The sequence below is a fragment of the Heloderma suspectum genome, chromosome 1 (assembly GCF_057233095.1).
Source record: "Heloderma suspectum isolate Gila_16-S chromosome 1, 16-S_ref, whole genome shotgun sequence".
NCBI classification, from domain to species: domain Eukaryota; kingdom Metazoa; phylum Chordata; class Lepidosauria; order Squamata; family Helodermatidae; genus Heloderma; species Heloderma suspectum.
Genome location: NC_139458.1, coordinates 54,367,385 through 54,384,965, shown reverse-complemented (window position 1 = coordinate 54,384,965; position 17,581 = coordinate 54,367,385). Strand labels below are relative to the sequence as shown.

Sequence of the window (17,581 nt, the reverse complement as noted above, 5' to 3'; positions counted from 1 at the left end):
TGGGATAGGTGGTCGCCTCCAAGTTCGGAGGCGGCCACCTATCCCCATAGGATTGCGCTCTCAGGAGCACATCTTTAATGTGCAGCTGAATAAGTTTGAGAATCATGTTGTTTGAATTACAATAGACAAACGAAAGCACTTTTTCACAGTCACCAACGCGAGTTGCTTTCACAGTCACCAACGCAAGATGTAGCGATGGCTATTGACTCAGTTGCCTTTAAAGGGGGATTAGATAAATTTATGGAGAAATAGGTCTGTCCAGTGGCCATTAGCTGTGATAGCTAAATGAAACCTCCATGTTCAGAGGCAGTATGCTTCTGCATACTGGTTGATCAGAGGACAAAGACACTGAGGAATGTTTGTTACCTTAATCTACTACTTGGAGGCTTCCCTGAAGCAACTGACTGGCTACTGTTAGAAACGGTATGCTGGACTAGATGGATCACTGGTCTCATTCAGCACGGCTGTTCTTATGTCTATCATTTAGCGGGCCACTAGGGGGTGATTAAGTCTGTTGGATGATTATCTGGATTTTCCTATGAATTTCAGGAATTCATTGTCGTTAGAAATTTTGGGGAACTTTACACAACTGGGGCTTTTCTGGAAGGAATGTGTAGTGGGAGCAGCTTTAGACTTAGCCTTGATCATAGAATGGTTATATTTGGGCAAGTATTGGATATTTAGGGAGATTCCCTTGCTAGCTAATAACTTTTGGCAGCAGCTGCTTGTTAAGGAAATGAGAAGCAGATTAAGTGAGTAAGGCATCTTTTCAGTTAGTGTATTTTTTAATGTAAAAAAATGGATATTTTAGTGTATGTCTTGCTCAAAATTATTTACCCTTTCACAGTTACAAGTACTCAGATTGGTCAATTGTGTAGTAGCTGAGAAGCCAGCAGAAACACAGGGGGGTTGTCCCAGTGATGTACCTTCAAATTACTATTTATTTTAATAGGAAGAGCAGTATTGTTAGGCATAGCTCCAGCGCCACTGTGGGCCCTATGGATTTAGAGCCAGAATCTGGTTCAGACTGTGATTCAGACCTAGAGCAAGATGAATTAGGACCCGTTCAGTCGTGAGAAACTCAGGACATGAGAGCCTGGCTCTGCCTGTTTTCCCATCTCATGGAAGGCTAATGGAGGATGAGACTCCTTAAAGACTAAGGCTTTAAATCAGACCTCAGATTTACAACCTGAGAAATCTTCTGTGGGAACCAGGCATGGGGAGGTTCCATGCAGAGCAGAGGAGTTGAGGAGTGTCTTATTTATTTATTTATTACATTTCTATCCCTCCTTTTTCCTCCATAAGGAACCCAAGATGGTGTACATAATCCTCCTCTCCTCCAACAACAACAACCCTGTGAGGTAGGTTGGGCTGAGAGTCTGTGACTGGCCCAAAGTCACCCAGTGAGCTTCCATGGCCAAGAACCCTGGTCTCCTGACTCCTAGTCCAACACTCTAGCCACACACCCTCTCCGATGTAGTGCCTGCTTACAGGCCAGATTTCCCTGCCAGGGCAGATCATTAGAAGGGGTTTTTTTTTAGCAGCACCTCCCCTGTATTTAAGCCAGTTTACAAGCTGGAGAGCCCAGTTTAAGCTGTTCGCTAGGAACAACGCTGTCTAATCTGCCCGAAACACTTTCTCGTCTGGACTTTCTGTGAACTCGTTTCCATGAATTGTGTACCTTCATCTTTGATAACCCAGAATGCTTTCTTGCCTGGACTTATCATAAGTCTTGGACCCTTGTCTGCCTTGGAACATGTAATGTTGAGATCCTAATGTTGAATCTATTGTTGGACTTGATCTCTGATTATGTGTAAATTCTAGCCTTAGAACTTTCTCTTGGACAATCTTATCTTCCTGAAAGATTTTCTTGCCTGGACTTACCATGAATCTTGGACCCTTGTCTGTTTAAACCCTGTACCATGCAATTCATAATCTGAACTATCTTGCTGGACTTAGAACTTCAAACTTTGTTGCTATGTGAAATCTAGCCTTGGGACTGTTCCTTAAACTAAGCATCATGCCAATAGTCATTGCTTTGCTATCTGATTTATGGAGGTTGTAACTGTTATGTTTTACCATGGGGTCTGAGAAATTGGTCTGTGTAACCTAATCTACTGCAATAAAAGACCTTGCTGATATTTGTGTTGCTTTGTAAACTTACCAGCGTATAACAGAAAGTTGGGCCTTGACAAGTATTGACTTTCTAAGACCACAAGCTAGAGTGCAGTACCTTTTTTACTGAGAGGTGCTCCCGGTTGTTAGGCTTATTAAAAAGATACGAAGACTGCTGGACCACAGAGGAAAGTTCCATATCCTGTTCAATCTTAACTGGATGCCATACTATTCTTGAATTTTGCAGCACATATTAAAATGTAACTTCTATTTTTTGCTGTTGCTAAGAACGGAGGTGCATACATACTGCACAAAATTGCTTAAATCCTCATTTTTTTAAAGTCGGTTTAAAAATCTAGACTACCCTATGTGCTAATGCATTACTTCCTACATCAAAGCAAAGTGCTATTCTTGTATCTAAATAAAGTGACAGAAATGCTATTTCTATTGTAGTAGAGAAGGCTGCTAGCTATTTCTGGGCCTGACAGTATATGTGGTTTTGTGGAAGTCGTTATAAAACTGCTTGCCTCAATATTTAATACCCTGTGGGATAGTCTGTATTTTTGATCAGGTGCATGCTCATGTGCCCTTTCTTGTGAAGCCACGGTGACTCAAACACACACGCACAGTTGGCATTCCCCTCCCTAGTCAGTCATACTGTGAATCAACTCAGGTATTTTCTTCTTTTTTTGATCTGTGAGTGCATCTGCGTAAAAGTGAACGTAGATTAATTATTGCTGATCGTCCACAGGATTCCTCCTTCTGTGTCACCATTTTTCTTTTTCTTTTTTGAATGAAGGTGGCTATAATATAAAGAGTGTTATCAATCTGAGTGTAACATAGCAATGAACAGTGCAATCCTATGCATGTCTACTCAAAGGTAAAACCCATTTAAGTTCAATAAGACTTATTCCCAGGTAAGTGTGCATAGGATTGCAGCTTAAAGATATAACTGCTACACTTCTCAGCTTGAGTGAGTTTAAATTGAGAGCACAGTGCTAACTCACAATACTGTAAAGAGGATAAACGTCTATTGAGTTGTCATATAGAGACTCCTTCTTCACACCACTGAAGGCCAAATTTGGTAGGGCAAGTGGGCTTTAGTCAGAAACTCTGGCTAAGCTCCTGCTACATTGCCATAGCCTTGAAAGTCATATGCATCCCTTGCAAGTCATATGCATCCCATCTCCTGGGTCAATTGCAGACCAGCTTCTGATGGGATTGGCTGTAGCCTGGAATAGCACCTGTAAGCCTGCAGTATGAAGGTCTAAAACGGGTGTCAAACCACTTTCAGGCCAAGGGCAACATTCCATTTGGAGAAGCTCTTGGGGGGCCACATTCCAGCAGTGGGTGGGGCAGAAGGAAAAGGAGTTTGGGCCAAAAACACCAGTTTATTTTAGCTTAAAGTTCTTACTGTCGGTAACTAAGCCTTAGGAGAGGCATTCAGCCTTTTAGAAAGGGGTGAAACTGCACAAAAGCCAAGAAATCAGCAGTCAGGGGAAAGTAAGTGGGGCCAGGAGGAGTGGGAATGGCCTTCTGAGCAACTCTGGAGGGCCAAATTTGGCCCTTAGATGGTCCAGGTTTGGCCCCAGGACCTGAGGTTCTGCGTCCCAGGTCTCAAACTTCCATAAAAGCCAGATCTATAGCATGAATCCTAGGGCCAGTTTCATTACTCTAGCACACCACCACATGCTTGTCTCTCTCCTACTTGTATTGGCCCTCCCTTCCCTTCCCTTCTCAGTGTTGACTAGCATGCAGCATTATAACTGCATTAACCCTAGCATTGGCAGGTTAGCGTAAAACTAAAGTTTGAAGCCAGAGCTTGAAGCTGGTTTGGAAAGAATGGTTAGCACTGGTGTTAGTGGAGGCATAATGTGCAGTGGTTTACACTAAAAAGAAAAGAGAGGGATGAGAGTGCTTGATCCTGCAGGAGATCATTGAAATTCTATGTACCATTCTGTTCACGCCATCTTAAAAAGGATATCCTAGGGCTGGTTTAACTTGCACAAAACAGCTGGGGGGGAAGGATAGGGTTGGAAAGGGAATGGCAGAGAAAGCTACAGGGGTGGGTGGAAAGGAGATATCATAAAATTGGTTTCTAGGTGGGGAAGGGACCATATGCCTGGATGGCAAATCGACAGTCTCATACTGTGTAGGTAAATCACTAGTTTCATACTGTGTAGACAGTCCAGGTACCTTGGTGCAGATCAAGTTGTTGGTGCCTTTGATATACTACGAATTTGTATGTTGAAAGGGAGGTCAGGTTTTCCGTCCATTGCTGTGTGGAAGGTCATGATTTTTCCTTCCAGTGTTGCAGTATGAGGGTTTTGGTAAAAAAAAAAAAAAAAGATTTTTTTTTATAACAAAAATATCACATAACAAAAAATATCACATGCTAAGACAGGAGTGGGCAACTTGTGAGTCAACACATTTGGAGGGCTACAGCTCCCATCAGCCCTAGCCAGTGTAGCCAGTGCTGAGGGCTAATGGGAGTTGTAGGCCAAAACATCTGGAGGGCCACAAGTTGCTCACCCTTGCCCTAAGATTATATAGCATTGGAATGTATACCATCAGTATGTTCATATACAAGAATCTTAGAGATGTTTCTACAGTTCTCTTCTCTCATTTGTGATGGGCTTTATGCATCACTGTGTGGGAGGGAGGTGGTGGTGGTGGAGGAGGAATATGTCATCACATGTCCTGACATCCAAGCATGTTATCCCACTGTTAGAAGCAGTTCCATCAGCAGAACTGGGGGGGATCCTCCCCGTATCCTCCTGTGCACCCTCAAAATCTGCTGCAGAGGGCTAGGAAACTCTCTGGAGCAGATTTTCAGGTGGCACAGTGGGCTTCAGGGGCAGGAGAGAAGGAGAAGTCTGATGTGCTAATGGATGTCTGCTAGCATGCAGTTGGATTTAATGCATGTCTTGATGAGTGTATGGTGCAAGGCAGGGCAGTAGTTGCAGCACCAAAGAAAGCTTCAAGTGAGCAGCTTCCTCTGATGAAGTCTGAGGGTAAACTGAAGTCATTTATTTTCTGGGGCCAAATCACCTTCTTAGGCCCCTCCCCTTCCTTGAGGAACAAGTTCCTAAAGGAGCAAGCCTCTGGCTTGGAGCTTTGCGCTCCTCTCTGTTCTGACAAGTCACTCCAGGTGCTTTGCCAGATTGGCATGGGGATGTGGGTTCCTGGTGCGGAGGGCGACAGTTCTTTGGGGAATGAAAGCTCCATGGGTGTGGACTCTGGAGGTTCTAATTCTGGGTGTGTTGTCTGCATTGCTGGGTTGATAAGGGACATGGGTTGCTGACTCAGGGTCTCAGGGTCAAAAGCCCCTGATCCTCCAGGCCAAGGCTGTGAGTTATCCTTCTGTGCTGCTGGACTGATGGATTAGACCAGCCCATCAGAGCAAGTCTGGTGAGGTTTCAGAAGCACTGAATGTGGCTGGACTGAATTTTTGCAATTTAGTTTTGAATATATCTAAGAGCCAGTCCCCTTTGTGTTGCTGAGAGTCTTTGCACTTCTCAGAGAAAGGGGAAAGAAGCTGCTTCCCTCTCAGCTGTGCCTTCCAGAGACTCTTGTTGGGAGTTATCAACCTCCTTGGAAAAATATATTTTTACCCATTAAAACAGTGAAACCTGAATGAAGTTCACACTCTTTCAGTAGCCCAACATATGTTTGCAGGACTGGAAACCCTTCATCCCTGGTTGCAAAGGAATTTAAAATATCTTTGAGTCATGGCTAGAGCTGGTGCCCAAACATTCAATATTGACTTCTAGGAATTGGGAATGTTTTTCTAGCCTCAAATAAACATTTGAATTAAAACCTGAAACAAGTCTTTCATTTACAAATCCTGGATGCCTGATTCACCAGCAGCAAAACAGAATCAAGAGTGTAAATTTGCCTGCTTAGGCTGCAGTGCTGCAGGATTCTGACCAGTAAAACTGTCCCATTCTTACTTGCTTCTTGGTAGCAGAGCAGACTTTATTTAGTTACTGTGTTTCTCCTTGGGATTTTCTCATTGGATTGTTTTTGGTGGGGAGGGGAACCATGTGCCCATGTAACCCTCTCTATTTATGATGGGTTATGTACATTGTCATTGTATGCTTCAGATTTCATCACGCACAAGGACTGGAAACTTGGGTTTATTTTGTGTGTTTTTTTTAAATGAAAGCTGAGACTCTTGATGGATTCTATTGCGTATCTATCTGCTTATTTGGCTGGACATGCAGTTTCCCTAGATGTGTAACCAACTGGGAAGCTACAAAGCTGGTCATCACCATACTCATCTGTCATTAAGGTTGCCAACTGGCAATCCAGAGACCCTGCCTAAGATCTTGGGGAAGGGGGGAGGATTTAGCAACAACATATATCCTGCTTTCCTTTCGCACTGCTTTCTCTCCTGCCTGTGTCTCAAATCAAGCAGGATGAAGAGAAGGGACCACTGCTGTACATTCTTTCACTCCTTCTGAGCTCAGCAGAGTCTGACTGACAAGGAGTCCCTAGGTTGGGACTTGGCAACTCGTCAACATCACTGATCTCTCCTGACATTTGTTGTCTCCATGCTCCTACTGGTGCAAGTCAAGGGCAGTGATGCATACCTGTTGTCATTTGACTTTATTGTTCTGTTCATCCATCCCTATTACTACAATTTGTCATCACAAGAAGGAAATAACTAAATAAATTTGAATGTAATGGTGGCTAATTATCATCTTCCAGCACGTTGGGTAGCCAAAGGGGTGCAGTTGACAGTTTAATGAATCATTAACTCAATTCTTTTTCCTTCCCTCCCCACCTCCCATTTCATTCTTAAGATCCAGATTTAATTGAAATTAATTTCAATCTAATTTAATTGAGTGGTGTTTTTAAAAAGAACTTCTCATAGAAAATTAATTTCCTGCTTCTGGAGGACATGCCAAAAATTGCACTCTCCTGAATATTGCCTTCATGGAGAGAAACTTTTAAGAGATTATGTTAACCCTCCAATTCATCTCATTTGCAACCACTTCACTTTACATCCATCTATGGCTTCTAGATGCTAACTTTAGGATTAGAAGCGGCATACCTGTGAATATCGATTGCTGGGGAACAACGGAGGAGTCCTCCAAAGGAGAGGACTGTTGCTCTCATGTCCTGCTTATGGGCTTGCCATAGGCGTCTTGTTGGCCACTAATAAGATGCTGGATTAGATAGGCCTTTGGTCTGATGTAGCAGGGCTCTTCTTAACCATTAGATACAGTGTATTTTTGATGTATCGTTGCAAATTGAGTGAAAATGTTTACCAGGCAATAAAATATCTAGTAGTTTTCCTTTTTTTGGATACTGCTATAGTGCAATATATCACTGAACCATACTGGAAGCTATGTCTCCCCACTCAGAGCTGCTTCTGTCATCTTCCTGCATACCCTAGATTCCCATTCAAATCAATTTTCTGCTCCCACCATATCCAGCTTTATAGCCAATTCTACCCCTCCCCCCATCCTCCCTGTGTTATCCTTGTCCCATATCGGCCTGCATTTCATGAGAGGCTGTTTAGAAAACTGCCAAAGCAAGACTTGTAAGGCTAGAAAACTATCAAAGGAAGACTTGGAAGGCTAGAAACGTATCTCAAAGCAAATGTATCAAGATTTATTTATTTCAGTTTTATTTTTAAAAGGGTCTTCAAGGAAACTTGCAGACAACAATAATCGTATGTGTAATATAATCCTACATATGGTAATGATAATAGGTTTAAACCAACGCACATACAATCTTTCTAAAGTAACGGAGCAATCCTGTGTCCGCTAGATGGCTATAGGATGTTTTGTTTTCCAGGAACCAACCTCAGAGCCAGCACTCCAAGTTCAGCTCCACCTCCCCGCCCCCTCCTTTGCTGCCTTGTAAATCCGCCTCCCCTGCTGTTTTAGCCAGCTTCCTAAAAACGGTAAGCAGGCTTAGTGCCTTTCCCTAGGAATGGACTTTTGTAATGAGGGTACCACAACACCTGCCCACAAAGTTCAGCTTATTATATCCTTAACTTCCCATAAGGATGTTGGAATAGGGCCCAGTCAGATAATGTGAACTCATACAAGCACTCATGTTGAAAATGGCCATCCCTAAGGTTTCCAAACACTGGGGGTTCTGTTGTGGTTTCCACATAATCTGGGCCAAAGTATCATTATTCGGGGCCCAGTTTCAACTCGTAATATGAGCTTTCTCCCACACATATACCACAATCTCATCCCATACATACAGCCTCATTAGTTATGAAATACTTTTTCTATTTTCTTTCTGAAATTACATGTTCTGCATTTTTGAAATTACACCATAGCCCAAGCTGTGGCTTTTCTACCATGTCCCCTAACATCTCCCCCTGCCCCAGCCAATTATTTTGGCTCTTTTTGTTTAACATATCTAGTCAGCAAAGCTGGGTGATTATTTTGTAACTTTTGTAACTTTTGACTGATGGAAGCACTGGCTCCTTGGATCCATATCCATGATTTTTATGATTCTTTGACCCTCCCTCCTGCCAATGCACAAGAAACTCTGGAACCGCTAGTTCTTGAGTAAGGCGGCCATGTGTCCTACTTTATAGATGACAGTCATCTGTTTCAAGGATTGTTGGAGGATGTTCCTCTGTTTGAAGGCACCCATTCCAAGTCCAGTATAATGATAATGAACCATAAGGAGGGAGAGCAGGTAGGGGCCTTGAAGTTGTCCGCTGGGCCGTAGTTATGGGTTTCAACAATTAGCACCAGGCAGCAGACTGACTAGGCACACAGGTCAGCTGGTCACAGTCTTCCCAATTATAGGGAGATGTATTGCATTTAATTGTATTTAAATTATAGTAATCATTTATACATTTGCATCTATATGTATACGTTGACATATACAAATTTTATGCAAATCTGCATCCTCTTTTGTCTTCTTTTTTTCTCTTTTGGTGATGCATTTTTTTCTTTTTTTGCAAAGCGTAAGTGGCCAGCCTATTCTTGAGAGAGCATGTCCCATAGAGAAGCTCTGTCAAACTACAAGACCTAGAAGCACAGTATCTCTGTTCTAGAGAAGGGCTTGGGGTAGCAACTCACTGTTCAGAGTGAGTCTTGGTTTACTCTGACACTACTTCTGATTGGCTCCAGCAATTCTCTGGACAAGATCTGGACAAAATAGATACAGGGAAATAAGTTTCTAGAAATATACTCATGCATGATCTACAATTTAGCCTCCCCTCTGTTTCCTCATGGTAGTGAGGATGCAGCCTTGGCCAAGTCTCCCTGGATCTCCAGACTCCAGTAAAGTATGTACTTTCCTCCTCCTCTTCCTCCTCCCCCCACCCCAAAAATGCTTGGGCCCTGCATATAATATTTCAAAAATTATACCTAGCAGAAAATCCTCTACATGATTACAGCAAGAGCAAGCAACTTAGGGGAAAAAAATGAGTGACTGGATACTTTCTAGTACAGTTGTTGGCATTACTAGTACCTATTATGAGGGGATTGCCCCTTGTTATTTTGTGGTGCTAGTGCAGAGGTTGTGTCTAGGTGTATGCTGGCAACAAGTTAGAGCACGTTCGCCTAAAAAAATAAAACAAATATTTGTGTGTCGGTTCTGCTTTCATTTTGTGCTACAAAAACATTAGGAGTAATTGGAAGTGTTGGTTGTGTGTGTGACTTGACAAGGTTCATTTCAGGAAATGTACCTGGTTTAACTCCAACAATGTGTTACGTGTAACAAAATAATGGGGAGTTCCCAGCATATTTTCTGTCAGGTGCTTTGACAAAATAACTAAGAGCTGAGTTCAGAATGTAGGTTTCAAAATGTAACGAGCTAGTGACCAACGTTGGTGACTAATGCCAAACGCTGGAATGAAATGCGCTGTGTCAAATACTGATAAGACTGAGAGATCTGCCTTTTTTTTTTTTTACCTTGCGGATTATGCTGTAGGGTAAAAACAAAAACCCCAGGCTGAGTAATTGCTCTTGCTACCCTATGTTAATCGACCAATTTCAGTGGTATTACTTTACTGTCATTCAGGTTGGGATGAATGTAGTCTGTCACTCTGTCTATTCAGCCCTGCATGGAAAGCTTTAATTTTGTGTATTCTCATACTCGCACATTTTTTAAAAAAATCATCTTATTTTTTCTTTCAGTGAATGGGTCAGTTAGCTAAAAGAGCAGACGGCTTTCCCCTCTTAGATGTGCCATATAGTTTGATCATCTTGGTATCTACATTGCCAGCTATAGTGTTGAACAACAGTGGTACTATTTTATGAAATAAATGAATATAACATATGCACTGGGGAATTGTAGCAAAGGATTTGGGAAGTTCAACTCTTTGACCTTTCTCATTCTCTGGCCTGCAGTATTTCAAACCCCCAATGCTCCCTTGCATGTTCATAGCCTGCGATCCTTTCTGTCTCTGGGCCCTGTGTGAGGTTTCTTCCAGCTACACTATGGTCCAGCTATCTATGCATTTATTCTGGACCATGTTTTTTTCTGCAGTTGGCAAAGGTTCTGTTTCTTCACTGCCCACTGAGAGGCAGCTGCTACTTACTCTGAGAGAATTTTGATCCTGATTTGCAATCTTGGTTAGGAGGGATCACACAAGCCACAGTTTGCTAGATTGGTTGCAACAGCAAACTCTGGTTTCCACAAATGTGAAAGTAACTGATTAATGCATAATACATGGGCTCATTCATGTAACGCCAAACTATGGTTTGGCATTTACATGTGATTCATCCCAAAGAAAATAAATGGCATTGCTCTGAATAGTTTACAGGGAGTTACCTTGGTATCCACATTTTCTGTTGTTGTTTTTTAAATGAATAATCCATATCAAATATTTATAGGATTTAAAGAAGGATCTCACATAATTAAATGTGCAATTCATGCCCACAAATTGGCACCTCTCTCCTAAAGATTTGTACCTATATTACTTTTATGATGAATGTGCTTAATAGTGATGCAGCAGAAATTCGTTCTTATGCTAAGCACTTCTTTTCTGACCTGGTAAGTCTTACATTGAGTCTTAAGAGAGGGTAATCTGTGTAGTTACTGCAAGTGTTAATATTATCATCATCACCCTAGGGTCTGTTCCTAGCAACAGTTTGGAGGCAGGTCTGATGTGTACTCAGTATTTTTAAAAAATCAAAATTCTCCAGCTGGGTTTCCCAGTCATGTGGCAAGAAAAAGATTTGGCAATTTGTAGAAAGTATGCAAATTGGCATAACTTAATATACATAATTCCGTTCCTCCTAGAGTCTAGGAGAAACAGGATAATTAAAAAATTATTTTTTCTTCGCTGCCTGCAGATGTCCTTAACTTCTGATTTCTGAGCTTTCATCAGCTATTGTCCATATGCTTTCAAGCCTATCATTGCTAACAAGAGAACAAGAAACTTGCCTTTAAAAATAAATTTAAAAATGAATGCCGAGTATCATGGGATAGTGAATTCTGTGCCCACCGCCAATTTCAGTTGTTGCTCAGAGTAATCATGAGATATACCCATTTCTGGAGAGAACAAAAAAAAGCAGAGTATGCTGAGACAATTATGCTTCATTTGTTGCTTTTCTTAATCTTCTTCCCCAAAATTTATTTTAGGAACTGGAAGAATTTCAGTCATTTGTGAATCGGCACCCCCCTTATGATATTGTGATCGATGGCCTCAATGTTGCTGGTGTTTCCAATAAATGTAATCGATCTCAAACTGTAAGTGCTACTCTACTGTTTTTATGAGTGTGTGTATTTGTGAAATATCTAAGTCTATAAGGTCTAAGAAGTATGGCAGATAACTAGCTGTATGTGCAGAGAAGAAATGTTCCGAGCCTGAAGTCAAAGTACATTAAAATCGAATCAGAGGATTAACCCCTCTGCTATTCATTGTTTTAGTACTTACAGAACATCAGAATCCCTATACAGAATGCTAAGACCATTCTTGTCAGAGGACTTCCAGTCTTAAGTAAGATGTACAGGGCAAAGTTAAAGGGGTGCCAGGGAGGAGAGGCTGCAGGGGAGGAATAGACCAATAGCAGACAATGAAGAATAAGAGTGTTTTCAGTGAGGCACAATCCACTTGAGTGCTGTGCTGATCATTGCTAGTTCAAATGAGCTAGCAGGATCAGTGTAGCTGGTGCCACAAGCATCTCACATGTGCCTACCTTGTGGGAATCCACCAGCTGAAAGCACCTTTTCAAGGACACTTCCAGTTATCAACTTCATTTGATATATTTGGAAGCAAAATGGGAAGTGCCTCAGAGGTGAAGTCCCTTTTTTATCATGGGTGTCTGGAGTTATTGTTGCCCCAGTGAAGGCTTCACACCTTAGATAGCCCCTTTAGAGTTCTGACTGGTTCTGACTGCAACCCAGAGCGGATTCACTGCCCCACTGACATCAGAGCAGCAGTCTCCTCTGTGTTGCCCCTTACATGAACAATGGATGCTGTTCCCCTGGCCCTGATCCCGCCAATGTGTTTGGGCTAACAGCCATTGCCATGAGAATTGCTGTCTGGCTTTGCGGATATCTAGCACGGTGATCCCTCTGCAAAAGCTGTACAAATGCTGGCGAAAGCTGGCATCTGGCAGAGCCTTGACTGAGGTGATGATCGTGCAAGAAAGGCTCATAGCAAGCCTGGTTTGAGGAAGAATTTTAAAACAAATCAAGGATATTGGCTTAATAGCTTGGGGAAGGCTGCCCAAGACACAAGAGAGTCATAGCAGAGGCAACAAAGAGGGCCCATCCCAGGTGAGGTTCCAAGAATAAGGACAAAGCAAAATGACAACCAGATGACTCTGGGCAGAACTACATGTTATCAGAAATATGAAGAAATGGCAGCCTAGTGTTGAGTCCTTGCTATCACTCTCCTTAGCTCGTAATTCAGGGATGTAGAACTGAGGGCTCAAGGGCCAAATCCAGCCCTGCTGGAGTCCCACCCCACCCCTGGATTTCCTAAGATGGCTACATCTCCTTTCCCCCAACCATTAATGGTTTTGTCAGGAGCGCCCTAGCTGCCTCTTAAAGTCCCCTCTAGTAGCCAAAACAAGACGTAGACAAAAGGGATTCTTTCCAAGGCTTTATTCCTTTACAACTTAATGACTCTTTCAGATGCTAATTGCCAGCGACTAAGCAAGGAACTGCAAAGGGTATCTTAGCAGGGTAACCTAAGCTCCATGTACACAGTTGGTCCTCGTTTGGAGGAGAAGGGCGGGAAAGCTCTGAAACTTAAGGGCTAGGAGGGGAGGCTCCCCCCCTTACCCGTGGGGCATCGGGGCACAGCCGTTGCCATAGCGCCAAGCGGGCTGAGCGCCTCCTCTTGGCGCCCTCCACCTCTCTGTGCCGGGATCTTGTGTATAGAAACAACTGATCTCCCACTCTTTCGCTGCCAGGGTCACTGTCTCTCACAGGAATGCGAACTGCGGGGGCCTCTCCCTGCAGCTGCGCCTCTGAGAGACGAGCGGGCTCCTCTCCCATGGGTTGTAGCTCTTCTTCATAATCAGAGCTGCTTTGGCGCTCTGTGGGCTCAGTTCCAACCCTGACAGGTTTGGTGGTTTGCTGGTTTTAGTGCAGTTTCCCCCCATTCTAAAAGGCTGAAACGCCCCTCTTAAGGTTTAGTGACTGGCAGTAAGCACTTTAAGCGACAATAGGCTGGTGTTTGGGGCATTTTTGCCCCACCCCTTTTGCCTTTGGTCTCACCCACCACTGGAATGCAGCTCCCAGAAGCTTCTCCACAATGGAATTCAGCCCTTGGCCTGAAAGAAGTTCGGCACCCTTGTCTCATGTTCTGATGTTATTACATTGTGTGCGTGTTCCTCCACTGTGTGTGCGATTGGCTGGTGGTAGCAGGGAAACACTTGGTGTAATGATGTTCGGCACAAAGTTGAGCCAGCAGTGAAGTGGGACCTCAATGCATGGCTGCTGTTTTTGGCAGCAGCCCAGAGTTTCTAATTAATTTATTTAATTAAATATATGTCTTAGCTGCCTTTCAAGACCATGTCCTTCCCAAGTGAGCTTACAATATAAAATAGTAAAATTCACTATCAAATTTTAAAATAGGCAGTTAAAATAAAATACCATTTCAAATAGCAGGCAATAACAGAAAACCTTTTCTTTTAAAAGCCACAGAGAACAAGTATGTTTTTTAAATCCCTTTTAAAGGCAGCCACAGATGGAGCCAACGGCATATCTCTCTTGGGAGGGAATTCCATAGGGTAGGGGCCACCACTCTGAAGGTCCTCTCTCTAGTGCCCACCAACTTTACTGGTGGTGGCAGGCCAGGAAGTAGGGCCTCCGAAGATGATCTTAAAGCACAGGAAGGTTCATATGGGTGGAGACAGTCCTTCAGATAACCTGGACCCAAGCTGTTTATAGCTTTTAAAGGTCAACACCAGAACTTCGAACTGGGCATGGAAATGCACTGGCAACCAGTGTAGCTAGTACAGAATTAGTATATTATATGATCAGACGGTCTGGCCCCAACAAGGATGCAAGTGGCTGTATTCTTTACCAGCTGAAGTTAGGTCTGTCCTGTTGTTAAGACAAGACGCTCACACATAGATTTGATGAGTAGTGGTGAGCCATTATAGAGTGAAGTGACCGTTTCACAAACTAAGCTAGTACTGTATATCGAATGTGTTCTGTCCTTGGTTACATACCTCCACATGGGCAAAACACCCTGCCAGTGTGATGCACCCACCTGTGTTCTATTTTTGGAAGATAGATCATTGTAGGGACAGACCCATATGAATATAGAATTCATGAGCCTGATCACATGCCATGTTTTACATGCAGAGGGGTGAGCACGAGCGAAAGTTTCACAGTACAGAGTCTCCATGTGGGGCTGAACTAGGGAGACATAATCATGGCAGTAATAATGATTTTGGCTGGGATATTCCACTGACTGAAGTCCAGCAAAAAGGAAGCTCTGTTCTGTTCTGAATAGATAAATTATCTGGCATCCTTTGAGCCCTCATAATCTGACACTGCAAATCATAGCAGTGTTTTAACACAACATTCTGTTGGGTATCCAGATATTTCACTTTTTAAGATTAGAGGTCTCTGATGGAAAGACCGTTTAATTCAAGAATGAAGCCTAAAGGAAAACAACACACACAGTCTTATTGGATAGCATACATATTCTTACAGGTGTCTATTGTAGATAAAAATTATCTACAAAATTAGTAATCTCAAGTCCAGGATTGTCAAGCAACTATGAGTAAAAGTTGAGAAGATGAATATTTATATAATTTGAAGAAGAGGCTAGGTGTGTTTGAAGTAGGGATGTATGAAAGTCACTTACCTTTTAGTGGATTCTGTTCGTGGGGGGGGAGGTGCTCCGTCTGTCCCCTCAGAATCCTTGATGGGGGGAAGGTGATCCTGTCCTCCCATCCTGAATCCTCGACGGCTGGCTTTGCTCCGCGGCAGCTCCACGGAGCAGCCGTCCAGGCCAGGGCCATCTGCAGCCGGATTTCCGGCCACGGACTGGCTGGTGCGGATGCAAATGGCGGCCGCCGTAGCAGCCACCATTTGCATCCATCCAGGGAGCCGTGATAGGGTACGTAAGTCTTTACATAGCGTATCACGTCTGGGTAAAACAACAACAACAACGGCGTATGCAAATGGCAGCGGCTACAGCGGCCGCCATTTGCGTTCCTTATTTTTCGACATTTTAGTCTATGTAAATATTTACGTAGACTATTACGGCGAAAAAAAAGGGGAACGCAAATAGCGTAGTAGGCACTATTTGCGTTCTCCTTTTTTTCCGCTGTAATAGTCTACGTAAATATTTACGTAGACTAAAACGGTGAAAAATAAGGAACGCAAATGGCGGCAGCCGTAGCCGCTGGCCTGCAAATGGCGGCCGCGGCAGCCGGATATCAGCCGAAAGACCAGCCGAAAGACCAGCCGAAGCCGCCACTGGAGCTGCCACCGCCCGGAACATCCACCCCAGGTAAGTCTCATCCCGGGGGGGATCTGCGGGGGGGGCGGGGGGGGCAGGCCGTTCCGCCATGGATTTCGGGGGGCCGAATGCCAGTGCATTCGGTCTCACTGAAATCCGTGGTGGAATTCTCCGCCATCCCTAGTTTGAAGAACTAAAAAATCAACATGATCAGACCCACAAATGGAATTTCTAGCTTAGAATGGGCTAGCGTCAACATTTCTAAAGTAAAAATGGAAAGTACAAATTGTTCTCTTGAATGTACAAGCTTAAAGGAAGTGTTTATTATCCAGGAGATGTGTCTCATACCAGATGCCTTACGTTTTTGTTTGTTAAACAAATACTTTTGAAGACTCTCAAAGGTCAGTGTCAAAATTTAAGCAGGGCCGGGCTGGATTCATGGCTGTTTACACCTGTAGGGCACGTTCTTCAGCTCAGGGTCCCCAAGTTCAGTGGTTGAGCTGCACAAACTGGAAGTCAGACCCTGAACTGTGACAAGTGGGATGGATGGCTCAGCGAAGCAGGCAAATTGGGCAGATGGCTTGGCTCACAGCATTCATACCAAATCTGGCTGATCTACAGGCCCCAACGCTGCCCACAAATGCAGCATATCCCTACTCCCCCCACACTTGAAGAGAGCTGTGAGATGTGAGTGGGCACAGTCCACAGCAGTGCCCCCAATCAGGTCCCTGACCTTGGGCTTTCTTATTCAAGCCCCCAAATGGCAGATAAGCATACACACAGGCTGCTGCGATGTAATTAGCTGGTGGTATTCAACGGGTGAGTCATGACCCATTACTGGTTTTCTACCCAACTGCTGTCTCTCTTTTTAAAAATCCCATGATGGAGGTAGTGGGTAGGTGAGGGAAAGAGGAGCTCACAGACAGCCAAATCTGTGAGGCAGGGTTGATAGGTGGATTCCTGCATTGAGCAGGGGTTTGGACTCGATGGCCTTGTAGGCCCCTTCCAACCCTACTATTCTATGATTCTATGGTGTCAGAATTGGATAGTCCTTTCCCTTTGCAATCAGCACCACAGTAGACAAAGCTTTAGGCTTATATGACTTTATTTTGCTAGAGCCTAGTCTCTCTACAAATGCAGATTCAACGAAAACTCTCAGGCTGCCCCGAAGCTCTAAAAAACTAATCAACGATCTGTAAGCAGAGGGGACTAACCAGAGGGAGAGAAAGTTGCCGGCAATTTGAGGTATGAACCTCCTGGCCAAGCTGGCTTCACAGTGAATCCCCTCCCTTAGGGTGGCTCCCTCCTACATTGGCTTCCAAGAGTGGCTATCTGGGCGGATCGTCTGAGCCCTGCCCCTAACTTTTCCTGCTTTGCTTTGTGTCGTGCCCTAGTGTCTCTTAAGTCACACCCCTCTTCCTCCTCCTCGGAAACTTGCGTCCTCGTGGTGGAGGGAGGGGGCAGGGACTCATTCTGGGCCATCTGTTGGTCAGGTTCTTGGGAGGACTCTCTTCCAGCATTTTCACTCACTAGGGAGGGTCCCTCCCCTGGCTGGCTCACTAGGGAGGGTCCCTCCCCTGGCCTCTGATCTAGCTGCTGCTC

The 17,581-nt window shown here is 43.9% G+C and overlaps 1 protein-coding gene across 9 annotated transcripts in view; it reads left to right on the top strand.

The window, feature by feature from the left end:
* Positions 1–17,581, top strand: part of PRORP (protein only RNase P catalytic subunit) — a 94,118-nt gene that overhangs the window by 23,165 nt on the left and 53,372 nt on the right. For all 9 annotated transcript variants that reach the window (XM_084843608.1, XM_084843659.1, XM_084843597.1 and 6 more), the window contains exon 5: positions 11,689–11,796. In XM_084843608.1, coding sequence (XP_084699734.1) covers positions 11,689–11,796 — 108 coding nt within the window. The remainder of the gene's footprint in view (positions 1–11,688; positions 11,797–17,581) is intronic.